Source organism: Indicator indicator, chromosome 2, assembly GCF_027791375.1.
Source record: "Indicator indicator isolate 239-I01 chromosome 2, UM_Iind_1.1, whole genome shotgun sequence".
Lineage (NCBI taxonomy): Eukaryota > Metazoa > Chordata > Aves > Piciformes > Indicatoridae > Indicator > Indicator indicator.
Window position 1 is genome coordinate 54,427,282 of NC_072011.1, and position 18,929 is coordinate 54,446,210.

Here is an 18,929-nt window from a genome sequence, read left to right on the forward strand (position 1 = left end):
GTTCAAATCCCACTGAAGAACCTAAATTAAATGAATGAGTTGGTCTTTGCTTATTTCCTAGTGGATTGTGGTCCTTCATATATCACTCACTTTGGCATGATTTGTAGTTTTTGCAGATACCCAAGCCTTTGGCAGAAGGAAGACCAAAATGTTTTGCTGTTTAAAGAATTTCCACATTTCAGGTCAAATCCAAAGTCCTCACAGAAGTATAGAAAACTTTACAGTATAACTCATACTGCTACTACACTGTCAATGAATAAATTAGCATATAAAACACTGTAAAAAATTCCTAGCTCCTATTCATTTGTAAGATATAAAAGTACTCAGCTATACATTCAAAGTTGTGCATAGACATTAAAGACACAGATGTTAAAGAAAGTTGAAGGCTGAATTCTTTCGTCAGCATGGACAATGGAGTGCAGAATTTAGTTTGGAAGTTATTCAGCTAAAAAATGAAATCAGACTTTTGCTTAAATACTTCCATAGAATATGTTTGCACCAGTTGTCATGTTTGGTATATATAGCATGCATCCCTACCTGAATCAAGCCAGCATGATTTTAGTTTTTGAAGTGTTTAACAATCTAGTTTTTAAATTTGTGCTAATATGTGTGATCTACTTTTTCTGAACACTGTTGAATCTGGCTATAAAGATCAACTGTTCCTTTCCTTAAAGTTTCTTAATCATCATCAGTTTGACATGACTAGCTTCAGGTCAATGACAAAACAAATCTGTGGCACCTCAGTGAATAATCAATGTTGCTGATCCTGTTCCTGAACTATATCAAAGAACTGGTAGATTTACACAGGAGAAAACGTGCTGTTGAAAAATGAAGAAAAACGTGACATACAAGGAAGATATGTTATTATATGGGAATAAACACAGACAAAAACATAGCAATATGTATTAACTTAAAACCTATTGTTCCACTTGTATTGATTAGTGAGAAGATTTCTGAGCAGGGGATAGTAGTTTTTCTAGTGTTTCCTGATCTTCAAACTAAGCTGCCTGCAAAATGAGAAAGGCCTTTTCCTACTTGATCATTTCAGTCTTTTCTGAAGGTAGCTCCTATTTATAAAACAGGAAAGCTGTTTTCCTCTTTAGCATGCACCATTTGTAGGGCATGTTGCTAATTCACATGATTGGAGAGCAGTGCAGGGGAAAGGGACCTAGGGGTCCTAGCAGACAGAAGGATGACCATGAGCCAGCAATGTACCCTTGTGGCCACAAAAGCCAATGGCATCCTGGAGTGTATTAGAGGGGGTATGGTTAGCAGGTTGAGAGAAGTTCTCCTTCTCCTCTACTCCACCTTGGTGAGGCTGCATGTGGAATATTTTGTCCAGTTCTGGGCCCCTCAGTTCAAGAAAGACAGGGAACTGCTTGAAAGAGTCCATATGTGGACATGGAATATGTGAAGGGTGAGTGTCAGTGCTGTCCAGTGAAAGGCCAAGGGGCAGCAGGTACCACCTGGAGCATAGGAGGCTCTGTGTAAACATAAGGAAAAACATTTTCACTCTGAGGGTGACAGAGTAGTGGAAGAGGCTGCCCAGAGAGGTTGTGGGGTCTCCTTCTCTGGAGACATTCAAAACCCACCTGGAGGTGTTCCTGCGTGACCTGCTTTAGGTGATCTTGCTCTGGCAGAGGGGGGGTTGGACTACATGACCTTTTGAGGTCTTTTCCAATCCCTAACATTCTGTGATTCTGTGATATTTAGCTAGTTGCCTACTGGAACTGCATTTTTTAAATTGATTCTACATGATTACAATGTTTTAAAAAATAAATACAACTTAACCTGGTAAGATCATAGATAATAAGATAAAAAATAATTTCACTTGAGAATTTCAACTCAGATTTTTTTCCCCCTTAACTCCTAGTGGCATAATATTGGCAAGTTAGAAATAGCTGATCTTGGCAGGTTAAATATTTTCTGGCTTTATTCCAGCAGGTTAAAAGTGGTCGAGTTTGTCTTGGCAGTCAGCAATGGGCACTGGCTTATTTTCAGCTGGAAAGAGAATGTTATGGTTGAACAGATTAGACAATGAAAGGGTCATCTTATAAATGGACTGAGTCAAGATACTTATCCCTAAGTGCATTCTTTTCTAATACAAGTCTTGTTGCTAGCAGAGTATGTGTGATGGACAAGACAAGGACTTGGGTCAAAAATACTGTGATAAAAATATGTTCTTTGCTTTTTCCTCAGATGCTTGTAAATCTCCCTATATTCTTCTGTACACAGAAATATAATGTTAGGCATAGATCCACCTCAGATTTAATAACTTCATAGAAGGGTTATGTATTACTCATCAGTGTGTTTTTATACTTGAGAAAGTTATTTAATACATCTATGCAAATGAAGATGAACATCTACTCCCATTTTCAAAAATATTTTGTTAAAATACCTTGCAAGAAGTAGACATTTACATGACAATAGCAAATAAACACCTCTCGGGATTCTGAATACCTACTGAACTATTTCAAGTGCACATTTATTTTTTAGTCCAGATTCAGTAAAGTTCAAGGGTATCCAAGTATGAAATAACTTGCAGAGAAATTCACATTGGTTTCTTAATTTAATTTACTTGTAAAAAATGACTACATTAGTTGAAAAAATAGAATATTATCTTTGGCAATACAGACATTCAGAATTTGGATGATGTTGTTTCATAACACAGTACAGCACGAACTGTAACTTTTTGTGTTGTAAACTATACTCTTAATGTTGATACTGGCTCTGAGTATGTCTAAAAAGACCTGAAAAGTGTCTATATAAAGGTGATTTATTCTTCTTCAGTAGATTAGCTTTAAACACATAAATAAATTCATTATCTGAGCAGTTATTTATAAAGGGCAATATGTTTCTTTTTAAAGCATTGCAAAGGTAGTACATGTTTGGAAGGAAGGGCCAGACAGTTGTCTGGGTTGCAGATCATCAATAAATGGAATAAATTAACTTAGAGGATACAGCTGGGAATTCCAACAATCCTTCCCCTTGGGCAATGACTACAAAATACTAAGTAAATGCAACAAATGCAAATTTGAACCAAAAATCTTCTTTGCTGCTTGCATTACACCTGACACAAATGAAAGGCTAGTTTCAGATCCCAGGTTAATTTTAAAGGAAATATTTATGAGAAAAAGTAATTCACTGAACCAAACCCTTCCCCTTTTCCTCTTTGTCCTTTCTTGCACAAAACTTCCATCAAAGACAAGAGATAATTTGACTTTGCTTGTAAGGGTTAACACATTCGTAACCCTTAATGATTCATTATTACAAACCCACGTTATTTAGAAATATTTGTTCTTTCCTTGTACAGTGTTTAAAACTATTGCATTCTCAAAAGCATTTTTATTGTCTGTCACGTCTTAGCTTAATTTGTGCAGCTATGGAAGGGTACAATGGGTTATGTTTTGTTCCTTTGTCCAAACTTCTTCTAACCATGCTGGAGTGGAAACAGGCTCTTTTCAAGGCTCCTACCCTGCACATGTGGGAGCTTGGCCTGTGTTAGCTAGTTACCTCCAGTTGTCTCTGGAGCACAAATTAGCAGAGCTTAACTGCTGAGCTAAGAAAGCAGGCTTCAGTGAGCACAGATTAGTAGCAGAACACTTCCTTCTCAGAATACTGGAGAAAGGGAGGAATAGAGCTATAATTTCCATGTTAGAGTGTCACAGAGGAGCACATGCTGCTGCTCAGCTTGTACTGGATACATCACGCAGCGACTATCCAAACCTGTGTGATTTTTCTGTGACCTGCTTTAGGTGGTTCTGCACTAGCAGGGAGATTGGACTAAATGATCTTTTGAGGTCACTTCCAACCCTTAACATTCTGTGATTCTGTGATTATCAGGTTGGTGGTTTTCAGATTCCTGAACCGTAGCTAGAAATATGTTATCATTTCTAGCAAGTGCTGTTTGAGTTTGGTTTCCTCATTTGTAATTCCAAAAGATGAAATGTGTAAGAGCCAGTGATCGTTATAAATCTCCATGAAAATTTAAGTGTAATAATAATGAAATGTTTGTTACATAAATTAAAGAGCAATTACTGTTTTCTCTTCTGTTTGGATGTTAGGGTATTAAAATAGTGTTGTTAGGTCTCCTACTGTGAACATAATTTCCCTCTTTTTTTTTTTTTTTCCACAGCACATTATAATAATGTCAATAAAAGACTAAAACTAATAAGTAGAAAAAAAACTTGCCTTATGTAAGCATTATAAAGTTGCCTTTTTTGCTGGTTATAGAATATAATTTTATTTTAAGATCTAATAACAAGTTGATTCAAAGGGGAGGACTTGCACTTGCAAAGTCATTAAAGTAAGTAGAAAATTGCCTTCTACCACAGTAACCCAGTCTTTTTCAATCAAAGAGTTTTATTGTTGTTGATGATGTTTGCATTTGCAGGAGGTAATTAGGGCATGAGTTAGACATCACACTCAGAGCCCTCAAGCTTGTAAAGAAGAACCATAAACTTCACTTACCAAAAAAAAAAAAAGGCAAGAAAAAGAGAGAAAGAAAGAAAAAAAGGCAGTTTAAGAGGGAAATTGCAGACAATAGAAGGAAGTAGAACCATAACATTTTAGATCAGTTTGACCATTGATGTGTCAATCCACAATATGGAGAAGCTCATAAAGTCTTCATGGAAGCACAAGTTTTTCATTGCACTTACCCGAAAGAACAGAATTTAGAATGTTTAGAATTAGTAGCAGTAATAGTCAGTCGAAGGAGGGGTTATGATGATGGCTTCTTGTTCTCCTCTGCATTGTGCTGGAAAGATGATTAGGGAACGGTGTAATTCCACCCCTGTCATCACAGCAGTGGTCACTTGTCCACTGTAGCGCAGGGAACTCCGATTAGGCACGCTTTTCCCTGGAAGTCAATACCTCTGCACTGACACAATGAGCTCCCATCCCTAAGGCATGATCCAGGCTTTTGTTATTATCTCTTATTTGAAGAGGCTAGTTGACCCAATTGGTTAACACATTAGCTTTTCAATTTTATAGCCTTAAGTCACAGAAAACCTATTCCTCCTTTTTGGATATTTCTCCACAGCGGAAAGCAAAATTGGCAGTCTGTGCCCACCAGCAACAAAAACAGAGTTACGCCAAACAACTGTGTCCTGAACTTTATGGCTAATTAGCTGTTGAAGCTGTGCCCAAGAAATAGGTTCTGTTACCCATGGGAAGAAGTGCGTAGCCATTATTCATGCCCCAGCTCATATCTCTCAATAGATCTTATGAGCAGTGCTGCTTAAAGAGACTAAATGTACAACAGGGAATTAAAAATTATAGTACCCCTTTCACTGACTGAAATATTGTAAACTTGTTTCACTGGGGCCAGGATTGGTGTCAATGTACTTTGTGTGAAAAGTGCAATAGAAGCATTAGTATTTGACAGCCCTGGTTGAAATAAGTGAAATTAATGGAGCTCTTTTCATATACGACAAGGCCATGGCACCCCTTTCATGCTGCTTACAGACAGAGAAAAGTCAATACTTTTTTATTACTTGATGCTGACCTACATTCTGCACTACAAGTGCCAGGCCCACTAATTGGTTTCAGTTGTGAGAAAAGTTTGCCCCAAAGAAACACTGGAGCAGATAAATCAATCTTTTTTAGGGTAGCTTAGTGGCTTTTGAGCACTTGAAATGACATTTGTGTTGTATTGACAGAATGGGTTGTTAGACTCATTTTGGCATGTCAGAGGACCCTGTACTAGTTGGAAGTATTGTTAACCAGTATTGATAAATTTGCAAAGAGTAAGAGTTAGCTAGATCCACATTTTACTTGTATAATAGCTTGCCATTTCTGGTTTGCTTCCTTGTTAGAGACCTCTATGGCTATTAACAGGTCAGGAGGCTATGACAGCTCAATTTAAAACTCTGATTTTACTATTACAAGCATTAGGATCATAAGGAATACTTAAATGTGGTCCCTTAGTATTAAAGAGAGAGAGTTGTGCACTGTGGCTGTACAGTGAGCACTCAGCAGTTCTGCCTGGGTATTCAAATTAGATGTGCACAAGGTGTGTCCCAGTTCTGTGGCAAAAGTGAGACTGCTTAATGAGCTTACCCTAAACTGTGGACACAGGGTTGGAAGGGGCTTTGAATATCATCTAATTCCAACCTCCCTGCCATGGGCAGGGAGACCTTCCACTAGACAGGTTGCTCAAAGCCCCGTCCAACTTAGCCTTGAACATCTCCAGGAATGGACCTCCTTGGGCAGCCTGTTCCATTGTCTCACCACCTTTACTGTAAAGAATTTCTTTCTAACATCCAGTCTAAACCTACCTTCCTCAAGCTTCAATACATTCCCTCTTGTTCTATCACAACAAACCCTTGCAAAAAATCCCTTCCTGGCATTCCTGTAGGCCACCTTCAGATACTGGAAGGCCACTATAAGGTCTCCCCAGAGCCTCCTTTTCTGCATGCTGAACAGCCCCAACTCTTGTATCCTGTGCACACAGGAGAGGTGCTCCAGCCCTCTGATCATCTTTGTGGTTCTCCTCTAGACTTACACCAGCAGTTCAATGTCTTTCTTATGCTGCATGAACATTTATGGACAATTTTTCTTCTAAAGTGTCTTCTAAAGTGTTGATGTGTATCTGTGGGTATTGATTTCAAGCTGAAGAAAAGTGAGTTTTATTATTTCTACTATTAGTAGTATTAAGATAGAATCAGGATTCTAGCAGCTGTGGCCATGTTTCAGTTATTCCTTCTGCCATGGATTCTTAACAGAAGTTACCTACAGCTGTATGTCTCTCTAGGAGCAACAGATATAACTCCAATATTAAAAAAAGAGTTTTTCTGAGATCCAAACTTTTTATGGATTGATTTACCTTTTGCATAGTACATGGTGTCATGTTTGACATCATGCAATTATACAGCATCTTCAATACTGTTAGATCAGCTCAAAAGAGGGCTCAGTGCTCTGAATCACTGTTATAGGTAGAATGCTGTTCATTAGAAAGGTTACACAATTCATCTTTGAAACATCTTCATATGCTACTTCTCCATACTCCTGAAGGAAATCTACATTCATACAACCTAATGCAACTTTAATCTCCATTTGTGCAAACAAATCTCTATTTATGCGACAAAATGAAATTCTGTCATTACAGAGAAAGATTATGCAAAGCTGTGAATCAGGTATCATAAGTTTATTGTAAGCTTATTGTTCCAAGTTTATCATGTACTTAGCAGCTTCATAATTATTATGGACTTGATACAGGGAATTACCTGAGAAGTGTGTGCAGGAGCTGAGAATAAATGGTCATAATAGCACTTTCTGGCCTTAATATCTGAGCAGATATGCTACTGCTATTTGCCTGTTCTTGCCTTGGTATGAAGCAGCTGACTTTCTAGTTCACTAAATTTCCAAGAAGATACTTAATTGCAATTTCCATCTCATTCCAAAGTTCATTTTTATGTTACAGTTCTCTCATAATAGTTTGGAAAGAAACACTAGTGGTGCAAATTTTTCACTAGAATATGAGAGAATGCATTTTCAAAGTTCTTCAAGCTGATATGTAGGTCTACAAGATCTCACTGGTTTGCCAATGTTATTTACATGTAGTCTGTATTTATGTGTGTCTGCATACTCAGGTATAAAATCTGTTTATATATATATTTTTAATATTGATATTGAATTTGCTTTAACACTCCAAAGATAAATTATGTGAGCATTTAACAAGTCTAATCTGTGACATCAGTGTGCTGATTGAGATCAGTCTTTGGTGGCTTTACATCACCTTTTTTTTGACTCCATCATTTAGAACTGATGAGCACACATGACAATCAAGGAGTCAACTCTATTGAAAGGGTCTCTAGATTGAGAGGAGTCAAAGCTAGACAAGTTTAAAAAGGAAGTGTTATATTAACTTTGGGGATTTAAAACCAGGTCTCAGTCCTCAGAATTACACATCTCTGATGCTGAGAGTTATATGGGTTGATCTAAGAACGTATTGTGGAAAAATCCCTTTAAGTGCAGCTCCATGCTCCTGCAATCCTGAGACTGAATAACTACAGATTCAATCTCATCAATATGTGAGAATTCATTTGTACATTAACTGTTTCCAGCTACCAGCAATGAGGAACTGATGGTGAAAAGAGTTTTGAAGAAACTGGGTTTGCTCCACTCACAACTTTTGTCCTTGCAGCTTGAAAAGGATCATCTACATAACTTCATCACTTCTGTGCTATGTTGCAATCACATTACACTCAAGATAATCCTGGAAGTCTACCAGAATCTACCAACAGGGCATTGCAATGTTTCTCTGCACAACTTGAACCTACATTTTACCATCAACTTAGATAGACTGTGAGAGCCTGGCTTCCAATTCCTTTCCCTTTATGCTGTTACAGTGATGCAGTGGGATAGACTTGCAAGACCAAGTGGGAGTTTTAGATCTTGCTTTCTCACACTGTTGAAACGTGATTAAAATCTTTATCTTCAAATACAGAAACCGCTGGGGTTCTTTTCCTGAAAAGATTTTTATACTTTATATGCATATTGTGCAACATTTATATTATATACAATCTAAACTTCTTCAATTAGTCTAACTGTAAATCCAGCAGCACTTGTATTTATCCATCAGACTGCATGATGTTTCCTAAATGTGGTCAAACATAACTGCTGTCATCATAATCAGAGCCAGTTGTTTAAATGCTCAGTTGTGAGTATCTAATGAAATAGCTTTAAATAACAAGATAAACAGTACAGCTGCCAACCCAAAGTAATCTTACACTGAGGGGGCGTGTGGCACAGAATATTTCCTCTTTGTCATTTTGATTTGAGTTTGAAGCTGGACCTGGGCTTAGTTCCAGCTCAAAAAACTGTTCACTTCAAAGGCTCCTAAATCGTCCCAAGGAGCTAATTTTGGCAGCCAATTGTTTTTGTTTGGCCAGGCATCCTAATAGCAACAGCCGTCTGCTCCAGCAAATGAAGGCTTCTTCAATGCTCAGATTTACCCATCCTGATTTTATCCTGATGTGGGAGGTGTACACCTTTATTTTTTTCCCTTTCTTACCCCAACTTTGCTGCTTTTTTTTTTTTTTGTTATTAATCTGTACCTAAATGTCCTGGCATGTGAATTAAACCTATACTTCATATTTTAAAAATAAAGGATACTGTGTTCTGCTCTGAATTACTGTTTAATCATAAATTAAAGCTTTCCTGGTAATTAGAACTCTTTTTTTTTTTTTCCCCCCACCCCATTCCTATGACCAATATTAGCCTGGTGAATTTACTAAATTAAATATAACTAGCTTCACTTAGAAGGAAACTATTTGCAGTTATGCTGGAGTTATAATAATATTTATTATAATAATTACATGGACAACTTTTCCTGCAGTAAGAAGGTGCTTGTGATGCCAAACACACAATGAAAATTAAAATACTGTGCCACTCTTCAAGTATAAAATGAAAATATGCAAATAGGCTGTTTCAGCTGGGTAAGAAATTGAGTTGTACAAGGCACAGAGAAACACTGAAGATGAAATCTTGTGAACAGTTAAGAATGGAGACTTGCACATCACAGAGGGAGTATTTAATTTTGAATGTATATATCTACCTTGCTGTTTTAAGATGCATGAACATAAGATGTATACCGCATTACTTTTAAGTATGAGATGTAAGAAATTCTGTGATTGCAGTTTGGCAATACACAGTGGAGGTAAAACTCCAGTGGGCCATGCCAGTGTTGTCATGCAGCTTGCCAGAAGTTGTAGTTCATCTGTCAGTTTATGAAGGTTCAGCTGAACTGTGAAGTAGCTTAATCTGCTTTATGTAATTTTTCAGGGAAAAAAAAAAAAAAAGTTTTCACTCTGTTTTTAAGAGAAAACCAAATATTTCAATTTGTGAAATGTGTTGGATGGGCAAAAATTTTAGCTTCCATTCACACATAGCCTCAGACATTTTATGAAGACACTGACTGTACTTGCACAGAGCATCATGTTGACAAGAGAAAAGAGTAGAAAGTGTTCTGACCAACTTCTTTCCTAAAAATCAATTATTAGATGCTGGAAAGCAGATAATTCATCTGCGTCATGTTACTTTTGGAAAGGTGAAACAATTTGAATGCAAAACAGCTATTTTGTATCGCTGGTAATATTCTGTATTTCAGCATTCAAAGCAAAAAGTTTTATTAAGAATGCTTTAAAACCTTGATCTTAAATCCTATAGACTTGCTAAACATTTTCCATGAGCATTAGTATACAGCAAAATCTAATATTTAGCTTATTTTACTGCCTTGTTTGTTGCATGTATTTACATTGTACTTTTAAGGCACAGGTTCACCTGCATTTCTTACTCAATTTAGATTTATAAGCATTTGCATTTTAAAAAATTGAATGTGACAGCCAATAACTCTTTCTGGAAAAAAAAAAAAACAATCACCGTACTCATATTCTTTTCTCCCAGAACTCCTAATCTGTTTGTTGGCAGCAATACTTATTTCTCCATTTTTCATGGAGCTGGTTGAATATCCACATTTTAATGTGTAGTTAGAAAAGTTAAAATATTGCAAGGGTATCTTGATGTCTTTAACCTACCTCGTTTCCAGGGAGGAGGATATTATTTTGTATACCATGATTTGCAGAAAGGCTATAAAATCTAGTTTATTGAGCAGGGAATTTTTGCAGTGTTTATAGTTACCGAGGGTGTGAAATACATACATTGTAATTGAATCAATTGATTCTGGTCCTCTCCTTCAAAGTAATGTACATATAATGTAAAAATGTGTGCTTCATAGACATTATTTTGTGCGATTTACATTTGTGATGGTTTTAAGGCTATGCCTTTAATTTCTTTTCACAGATTTCCAAGCAGAAAAGTAAAAGAATGTAAATAAATCACAACTGGGTGTAAGAAAGCAAAATAATTATTATTCTAAACACTTCCATTGGAGAGAGAGAAATGTTTAAGAGTCAGTACTCAAAACAAAGTCAGTCTGTCTGGTGTTTCTCTGCTGGGCAGTCTAACAGAGTTCTTCTGAGTTTTTCTGGCTGGCTTTGCTTTCAGAGATAACACACACACACACCTGCATACTGACCCTGAAAGCTAAGTTCTAACAGCCTCTCTGCCTCTTGTATTTCTTCCTTCTGCCAGGGGGTTCTGGAGAAGGCAGGTAAGGGGTGGGGGGAGGCAGGGGGTCAGCTTTGCTGGCTTTGACCAGGAGGGTTTTGTCCTGTTTCTGTTAATTGTACATATTTGTAAATACTGTAAATAGTGTATATTTGTGCATATTCATTGCATTCCACGGTAGACTGTAGTTTTTGCTTGTAAATACAGCTACATTTGCTTCTGAACTGAGCTAGTCTGGAGTTGTTAATGTGGGAGGGGAATTTCATCCCACCACGCTACAACAACATTCTAAGACATATAATGAAGTACAACTAGAAGACAATATTTAGAACTCTAAAATACCCTAGAAAAACAAGCAAACAAACAAACAAAAAAAACCAACTAAAATCATGAAAGCCAAACTTAACACCTATTGTCTCTTTTTTTCTTTAGGACTTTCACACTGTTTCACCGTCGATTGTTCTCTTCGAAAAGTTTGGAAAAACATATTCCAGAGCTGGGCAAATAGTGTAACTGTCCCGCAGACTACACCGTGTTAAGACACCTGATAAGAAACCAATAAATGTATTTCAGCAAATGGACAGCAATCTTTTGACTAGAAGTCTCATAAAAGACTCTTTCTGTCAAGTGGTATCTCTGAAGTAGTGTTAGTTGATTTTGCTTGATCTTTAAAGCAATACAGCTTCCAAGATTTCTAAAAAAATATTTTTTCTTTTCAGTTCTGGGAAAAAAAAAAAGTATTATCTTAGGGAAACTACTTCTAAAAATGTGATATTTTCTTTAATGTTAATCCTCCAGGATACAAAACCAGAGTAGTCAAATAGAAGGTGTGGAATCATATTGTACTTTTACAGATTTGTAAATGAGGTTGACAATGAAAAATGAAAACATTTAAAAGTTGTATCTGTTTCATTTTTTTTCCTCACAACTATAAAAGTATCTGTTTCATCATTGTAGTTCATCATTTTCAGTATTAGTATGTGTTCTTTTTGGATATTGATCTATCACTTCAGAAGAACAAGACAGGCTATTTAAATGGAAGACTATTTTAAATCCTTTTAGCTCTTTTGAGTGATAATAGAGCAATCAGTGTTGAAATACTAAAGTTCTAACAACATATACACTGTACTATTAGATCAGTTTTTCTTTATTCACTTAATTTACTTTATGAACAGCTGTATATTTACTCCTAGACCTGTGTTAAGCAGAGTGATATATGGGTACATAATCAAGTGATACTTGGCAAAGAAGAACACTTTTGATCACACAGAACTGAGATTTGTTTGCTGTTTGCTAGCATGCAGTCCTGCAAAATATTGAGTATCTTCAGAACCCATTAACTTCAAAAACTCAAAGAATTCAGCATCATGGGAAGACTTCAACATTTGTTAAGAGCAAATCATAAGCTGATTCTTAAAATCATGTGGGTGAATTTTGACAGGAGTTTTGTGCTGAATTCTGTAGGACACTGTTTGCTTTCCACATCATTTGACTATATTTAAATCATTTTTTTTACCTGTTTCTCAGAGGTATACTTTTTACTACTGAATTTCATTACACAATTCTTTTCTCCCCTACAAATGTGCAGAAACCCTCCGTGAGAAGCCTGAATGTATGACTACTTTCTGAACGCGAAGCCACAAATTACACTTCCTCAGGTTTTCAGCTGTCAGCCTGTGTGAAAAAGTTTTACTGCCATCATACAGGAGACTAAAAGCACTTTCAATTCCATTACAGTAGGTTATGACTGCAGGCACTGGGTTGTATTGTTGTTCCTTCTTGGAGCTGGTAATTTTCAAGCTTTGAAAAGTTTATTCTTCTCCATGACAATGAGAAACTAGCTCTGGGAAGTAAGAAGCAGCCACCTCAGTTGCAGAGTCTCCTGATAAGATTTAATCTGATCAAATGTATCGAAGTGCTTTAGTCGTTCATGGAAAGGATTGAACATGAGACACTTTTGCAAAACTGTTGATGAATAAAGATGCCACAGTAATTTTTATATGTGAAAGCTATCTATTTGATTACTTCAGCTTTAAGGTAGTTCATCACAGTAATTCACCCTGTGTTGCCTCTTTAACTTCGTACCACGGTTTCCCATCAGTCCGATTAGAAATGGCAATGCCTTTATCAGATTAATCTTTCTTTTTCTTTCTTCCTTTCAGTGTCTCTGACCCCAGGACAAAACAAAGCTTACCAATCTGCCTGTACTGCACTGGTGGTAGTGCTCTTAACTTAAAATAAGGAGCACAGATGGAGGTTAAACCCAACACTTCTGGTTTGAGTGTTCAATGCATACACAGTTTTCCTCCTCTTAAGAAAAAAAACCCCAACTTTTCCATTTCTAAGCAGCTAGTTACTTGCCAGCTACTTGCTAAGCAGCTAGCTACTTCTTAGACACTCAGCTCTGTTCATTTTACTAGCTAAATAAACATCTGCAAAATTAATAAAGTAGTCACCATATTACCTGCCAGGGGTTCTTTTGCCAATTATATTGCATAGGAAATCCAATACTATTCTTTATCTGGAGTTCATGCAGAATTTATGTAATTGGTGGGCATATAAGATCCAAAATATTTTGTGTGGCCCAGAATCCTTTCATTTCTCATTAAGTACCTTGAGCACTTATTCAATACATTTATTCAAACCACTTGATAATTATTCTAGTGGGACGTTCACCAGTTCTTTCATTATGCAGTCTTTTTAAAATTATTATTATTTTTACTTTCTTAAACTGCACATAAACACATGCAGAGAGTCAATAGAGGGTTAGCTTGAATATATTTTTAATTCTTAAAGTATGTTGATCTCTGGAACTGTAGAAGGATCTTGACTTTTTAGGTAGTTTTAACTCCCATCCAGATGCTGCACAATCTAGGAACCCCTGTGAGCATGGACTAGAGAACCTGCCCCTACATTTTTTCCACATATGGATGAGGCTGGTAGAGAAAGGAACATCTAGTAATAATTTGAGAAGCCAGGCTTGGGATACCTTAAGTGTGCTGGACTTCCTTGATTACAAAAGTAGCTCAGAATACATAATACAGTGCAGGGCACTCTGGTAGGATTTTATCATGTAGAGGATTAGGACATCAGGAATGATTCAAAACAGAATTTTCAAGTGAATGTTAGCAACTCTGCAGTATATAGGAAAGGGGGTAAAAGGTAAGTTTTAGCCCTGGAGTGGACCTAGAGCCTGTGACTCAGGGATAGACTATCGCTTCCATTCGGTAGCCTTTAGTGACAAGCAAGTAAACGTCTGTCTGGCAATGGAAGTTTTGGTTTGCTCTCTTGCTTTAATCAAAATATTTGCATGTAGCAAACAGCTTTTATCTAACACCAGTTACAGCAAAAATTTGATGCTTTTTTTTTTCACTGCAATAACATAGTGAACAAGACAGCAAAGAACTGTGATGATGGCAAATCAGTCTGTCAATATAAACATGTGATTGCGTGATTTCACTTTACTCTGATTTATCTTTCTTGTTGGTATAGTTTACATACAAATTTTAATTAACTAATTAATTTTTGTAATGGATTTCAATCATGTATTTTTTAATATTTTATTTACTCCAGGTTTTTCATATTAATAAAATTATTGGCTTATAACATTACAATACTGAATAGTGTGTACTTCAGAGAAGGTTTTTCTGGTTTATTAGGGGATCTATTCTCACAGTGCAACATTTTAACACACAGAATGGCAGACAGAGGCCCTGGGAAGGGAACACTGAAAATTTGAAATGGGCTCATGGATCTTGTGAGCTTGCAAGATAGACATCCTCTTAGTAATGCAGCAATGACACTTAACAAACTACTCACAGCAATGTCTAAAAATCATAAAGAATCATTGTGATGCCAGAGAAACAGACAAATAAATGCCAGAAGCTGTCTATCACTCTTCAGAAAAGGAAGTGTAATTATTTTAATTTCCCTATTAAATATATTTCAGTCAATTGTGGTTGAACTAATTTGAACAGTAAAATGCATTGCCAAACTATACCAAAGCCACCTGGCTGCTGTTTTTCTGCAATAACGAAATATGGCCTCTAGCCTGCAGTGAGACTTGTATGATCCTTGCTTTTCATCCCCAAAAACCCAAATTTTTTTTAGTGATTTGGACTCACTTAGTCCATGTGTACAGAGGAAAAACAATTACTTTTGGGGTTTTTTTAATGTGTGGCTGAAAAGGCTTATCAAATACATTTAAGAACTAGCAGTTACTGGGAAGAACTTATCATACCAGCTCACTGATATGTCACTTATGTACCATCATCTAATGTATGAAAAGCCTGAAATACAATACTTTGATGTTCACTGATATCTGAGAAATTTGTATAGGCTAGAGATCTTGAAAGAGTCAAATAATAACTTTATATTTGTTTCTACATCAAGTACACTGGCCTGCATGCCTGATGCTAAAGACTCAAAGCTTCTGTGCTAATGTCCAATGAACTTTGGGTTGAGCCACCATTGGGAATCACAGTGCTCATAAAAAGAATGCAGACAACGTCATTAAAATGTAACAGCAATGTGCTGAAAGTTGTTTCCAACATCTCAGACCATGACAAGTTTCAGGGACATCAGAAAATGTCTGGTGACATCTTTTCTACCAAATTGACCTGCTGTTACTCAGTGGATTAAGGATATTTCAGTATTGCTGCCCAATAATCGCAACTGACTCCTACATATCTGATATTGTAAACACAGAAAATCTCTTAATTTGGGAATTTAGGTAATTTAAGAACTGTCTTCTGGGCTGATCCAAGATGTTCTCACCCCTTGTCAGAGAAAACATTTAGCTTGTAATGCCCTCTAGAGGCAGAATTGCTATAATAGTGTTGACCACAGACTTAGCCATGCTTTTCTGGTCCAACTACGATGCTGCAGCTTTTAACAGTCTTCTCCTCCTCTCTTCCGCGCCCCCCCCCCCTCCCTTTTTTTTTTTTCCTTAATAATAAACCATATTTCATATTTCTATAGGAGCAAAGGTCTAGAACTGTTAGGGGCTCTGTAACCAATCTAGATGATCTAGATGCCTCATTCTAGGCTTGTACTGAAGTTGTCTCCATCTAAGTTACAGGCATATTTAAACTGCAAAGCAAAATGGTGATGCTTGTAACCTATAACAGAGTTTGACATGCCAACGCTTGACATTCAATAAGACTCTGAGAGCATCAAAAGTAAGAAACATTTCGAAGAGTTTACTGTTATTTCAAAGGGTGTGTTTGCACTGTGACATTCCTGAATCCATAGTCCTAAATTTAATGGATTTAGAAGTTCTCCCTAGTTGAGTTTATTGGAAAGATGAGTAGCTCTGTCTTTTACTTGTAGCCATGGGCTCCTTTCTATACTAAAAATAGCAGAAAGTGAAAAACAGAGGATGTGCATAATTCTTCCATTTAAAAATCTGTCAAAGGAGTCATATCCATTTAATCAGAAAAATAATTTGAGCCTTGAAGCTTTTACTTTGTTTATCTGCATTTTTTTTATTGGTTAATTTTCTTTCACAAGGTGGCAAAGTTTTCTGGAAACTTTCTGGGAAAACCATAGAATCGTACAATCATAGAATGGTAGGAGTTGGAAGGAACCTCTAGAGATCATGAAGTCCAACTCCCCTGCCAAAGCAGAATCACCTAGGGCAGGTCATGTCAGCAATCTGAGGCAATGCAAAGCTGGGTTGATTTTGTGTTCTTCCACCTCTTAAAGGTTGATCTCATTAATGAGAAAATCATCTGGCTGCTGGCACAATCAGATACAGCCACTTATCAGTACATTGAGTTCAGTTTATAGCACTCCGATTCATATTCATGATCAGAGGATGCTGTGGAGCAATTCATTAGTGCACTGCTGCATTAAGCAATCACTGCCAAAATGTGACATTAAACTGCTTCCTTTGAGAATGTTTTGGTTAAGGAATTCCTGAGTGCAGAGATCTGTTGAGATAAATCACTCAGGCTCTTCAAGAGAAATATTTAGACTCCATGTATATGACATTAAGTTAAAAAAAAAAAATCACTGATGCTGTTTTGTGTGTGCCATGATCATATCCTCAAATGTTAAGTTTAAACTATTATAACAGCTAACAATATTTATAAACTAGATCATAATTATCCTAGCATGAATCCTCTTTCTTGTTCTTAATTACTTTATGCTGTCCAATTTAAGTTGAGGATTTTTTTTTTTTTGGTTTAGGTTGAGATATTCAGCAGCATCAAAACATCAACCTTCTACATTCCATTTGTCTGCTCATGGTACAAGAAAGGGGCACTTGCAGTCTGCACATGCTCACTTCACAATGACTTAGTTTTTTGAAAGGGACAGCACTCATAGAAAAACATGCTGCTTCTGTACTCTTGCAAGAAGAAGAGGAAGGCAGGTTTAATTACCTTCTCATGTTTCCCCTCCAAGTTTGTAGCATGATATTGTGGTGATTCCTTGTCTGTGTGCTTCATTTGATTCTGACGTATCATTTTCTACTGACAATTGTTCTTCCAGTTTATTGTCTCTTCTTCAGAGTTATGGTAAGAAATGTGCAGAAAGAAAAGAGTAGAATTGTAAATTTGTCATTGCTCATACATAAGCAAAATAGATGCTAAACTTTCTTAAACTTTCGTAACGTAACTATTCTCGCTTGAGTAGTAGTATTAGTGTATTTCCTTACTGGTGTTTTGGCCAAAATCTGGGCCAATCGATCACTGCTGAGAGGAGAAAAGATGCATAGTATGTAAAAAAATATGAAACAGACTGCCCTTCTTTTTCCCCTGCAGCATTAATAATCTCACTTATGCCTTGTAGTTTTTCATAAGAATGTGTGGTCTGCTGTGTTTCAGATACTGACCAAAACCACTCTGACATGAGTCTGCCCTTACTTCAGGAGACATTTGCAGGCTTCATTATCCCTATTTCCTTTGTTTTTTTCCTCCCACTTGTTCTGTTTACCCTGCAACATAGGCTATTGCTAGTTTATGCTGACAATGATATAAAAAAATCTCAAAGAAACTAGTTAAACTGGGACTAAAAAGATCAAGTCTTTAAGAACTTTTTGTCTGTAAGAATTTCTTCTCTCTTAAGCTTCTGTATCTGGTCCACCTCAAAGTGTTGCCATCTGCAGACGAGATGAGAATCGGTTTGCCATCAAACTATTGCTCTATACAACAAAGCAAATGCATTATTCTGAAGCAGTCAGTATGGCTTTCAAACAACATCTAAACATTTCTTCAGAACAGAAAGGTCTTTCTGATTTCTTCACAGCCCCCTGAACACACATATGACAGTGCCGTAAACATGAACATTTTGTAACCACTGGTCTGATTGAACAGATTGTATTTTATATTTCATAATATAACAATGTATTGAATGATTGCTATATTCTGTAAAACTTAAATTCCATCCTTAAGCCCTCATTATTCCAGATAACCACTTAAACTGCCCATATTGCTAGGCTCTGTTTCCAAAGTCATTTATATTTAATACTATCAGCTACAACTCCACTGAAGTACAGTTATTCCTGTACTGTACCCTGTAACTGGATACAGACAAGCACTACACATTAAATCTAAAAACTTGCCCATCACATTTTTGTGGGCTATCTGTTGCCCTTGAGAAGGCAGGAATTCTGCCACTTTCACCACTTTCACATAGATGCTTGGTACCACAGCTCCTGCAACTTGTTGGTTCTTCACTCGTAGTCTAATGACCGTTGAAGAGGATGACCGTGACAGACAGCTGTGTCTGTAAGCATCAAGAGAGAGCTTATGTTTGACCTAGTTCTGAAATGATTAACACATGATTTACCTCTCATTCATTTCGATTCATGGCGATATATCTCACAGCTGTTGCTGAACGCCAGGAATCAGGAA

The 18,929-nt window shown here is 36.7% G+C and overlaps 1 protein-coding gene across 1 annotated transcript in view; it reads left to right on the forward strand.

Annotated features, from left to right (window-relative positions):
• SPATA17 (spermatogenesis associated 17) overlaps positions 1–11,583 on the forward strand; it is a 93,258-nt gene extending 81,675 nt beyond the window's left edge. Inside the window, exon 10 of the mRNA XM_054399201.1 lies at positions 11,503–11,583. Coding sequence (XP_054255176.1) covers positions 11,503–11,583 — 81 coding nt within the window. The remainder of the gene's footprint in view (positions 1–11,502) is intronic.
• The last annotated feature ends 7,346 nt before the right edge of the window (positions 11,584–18,929 follow it).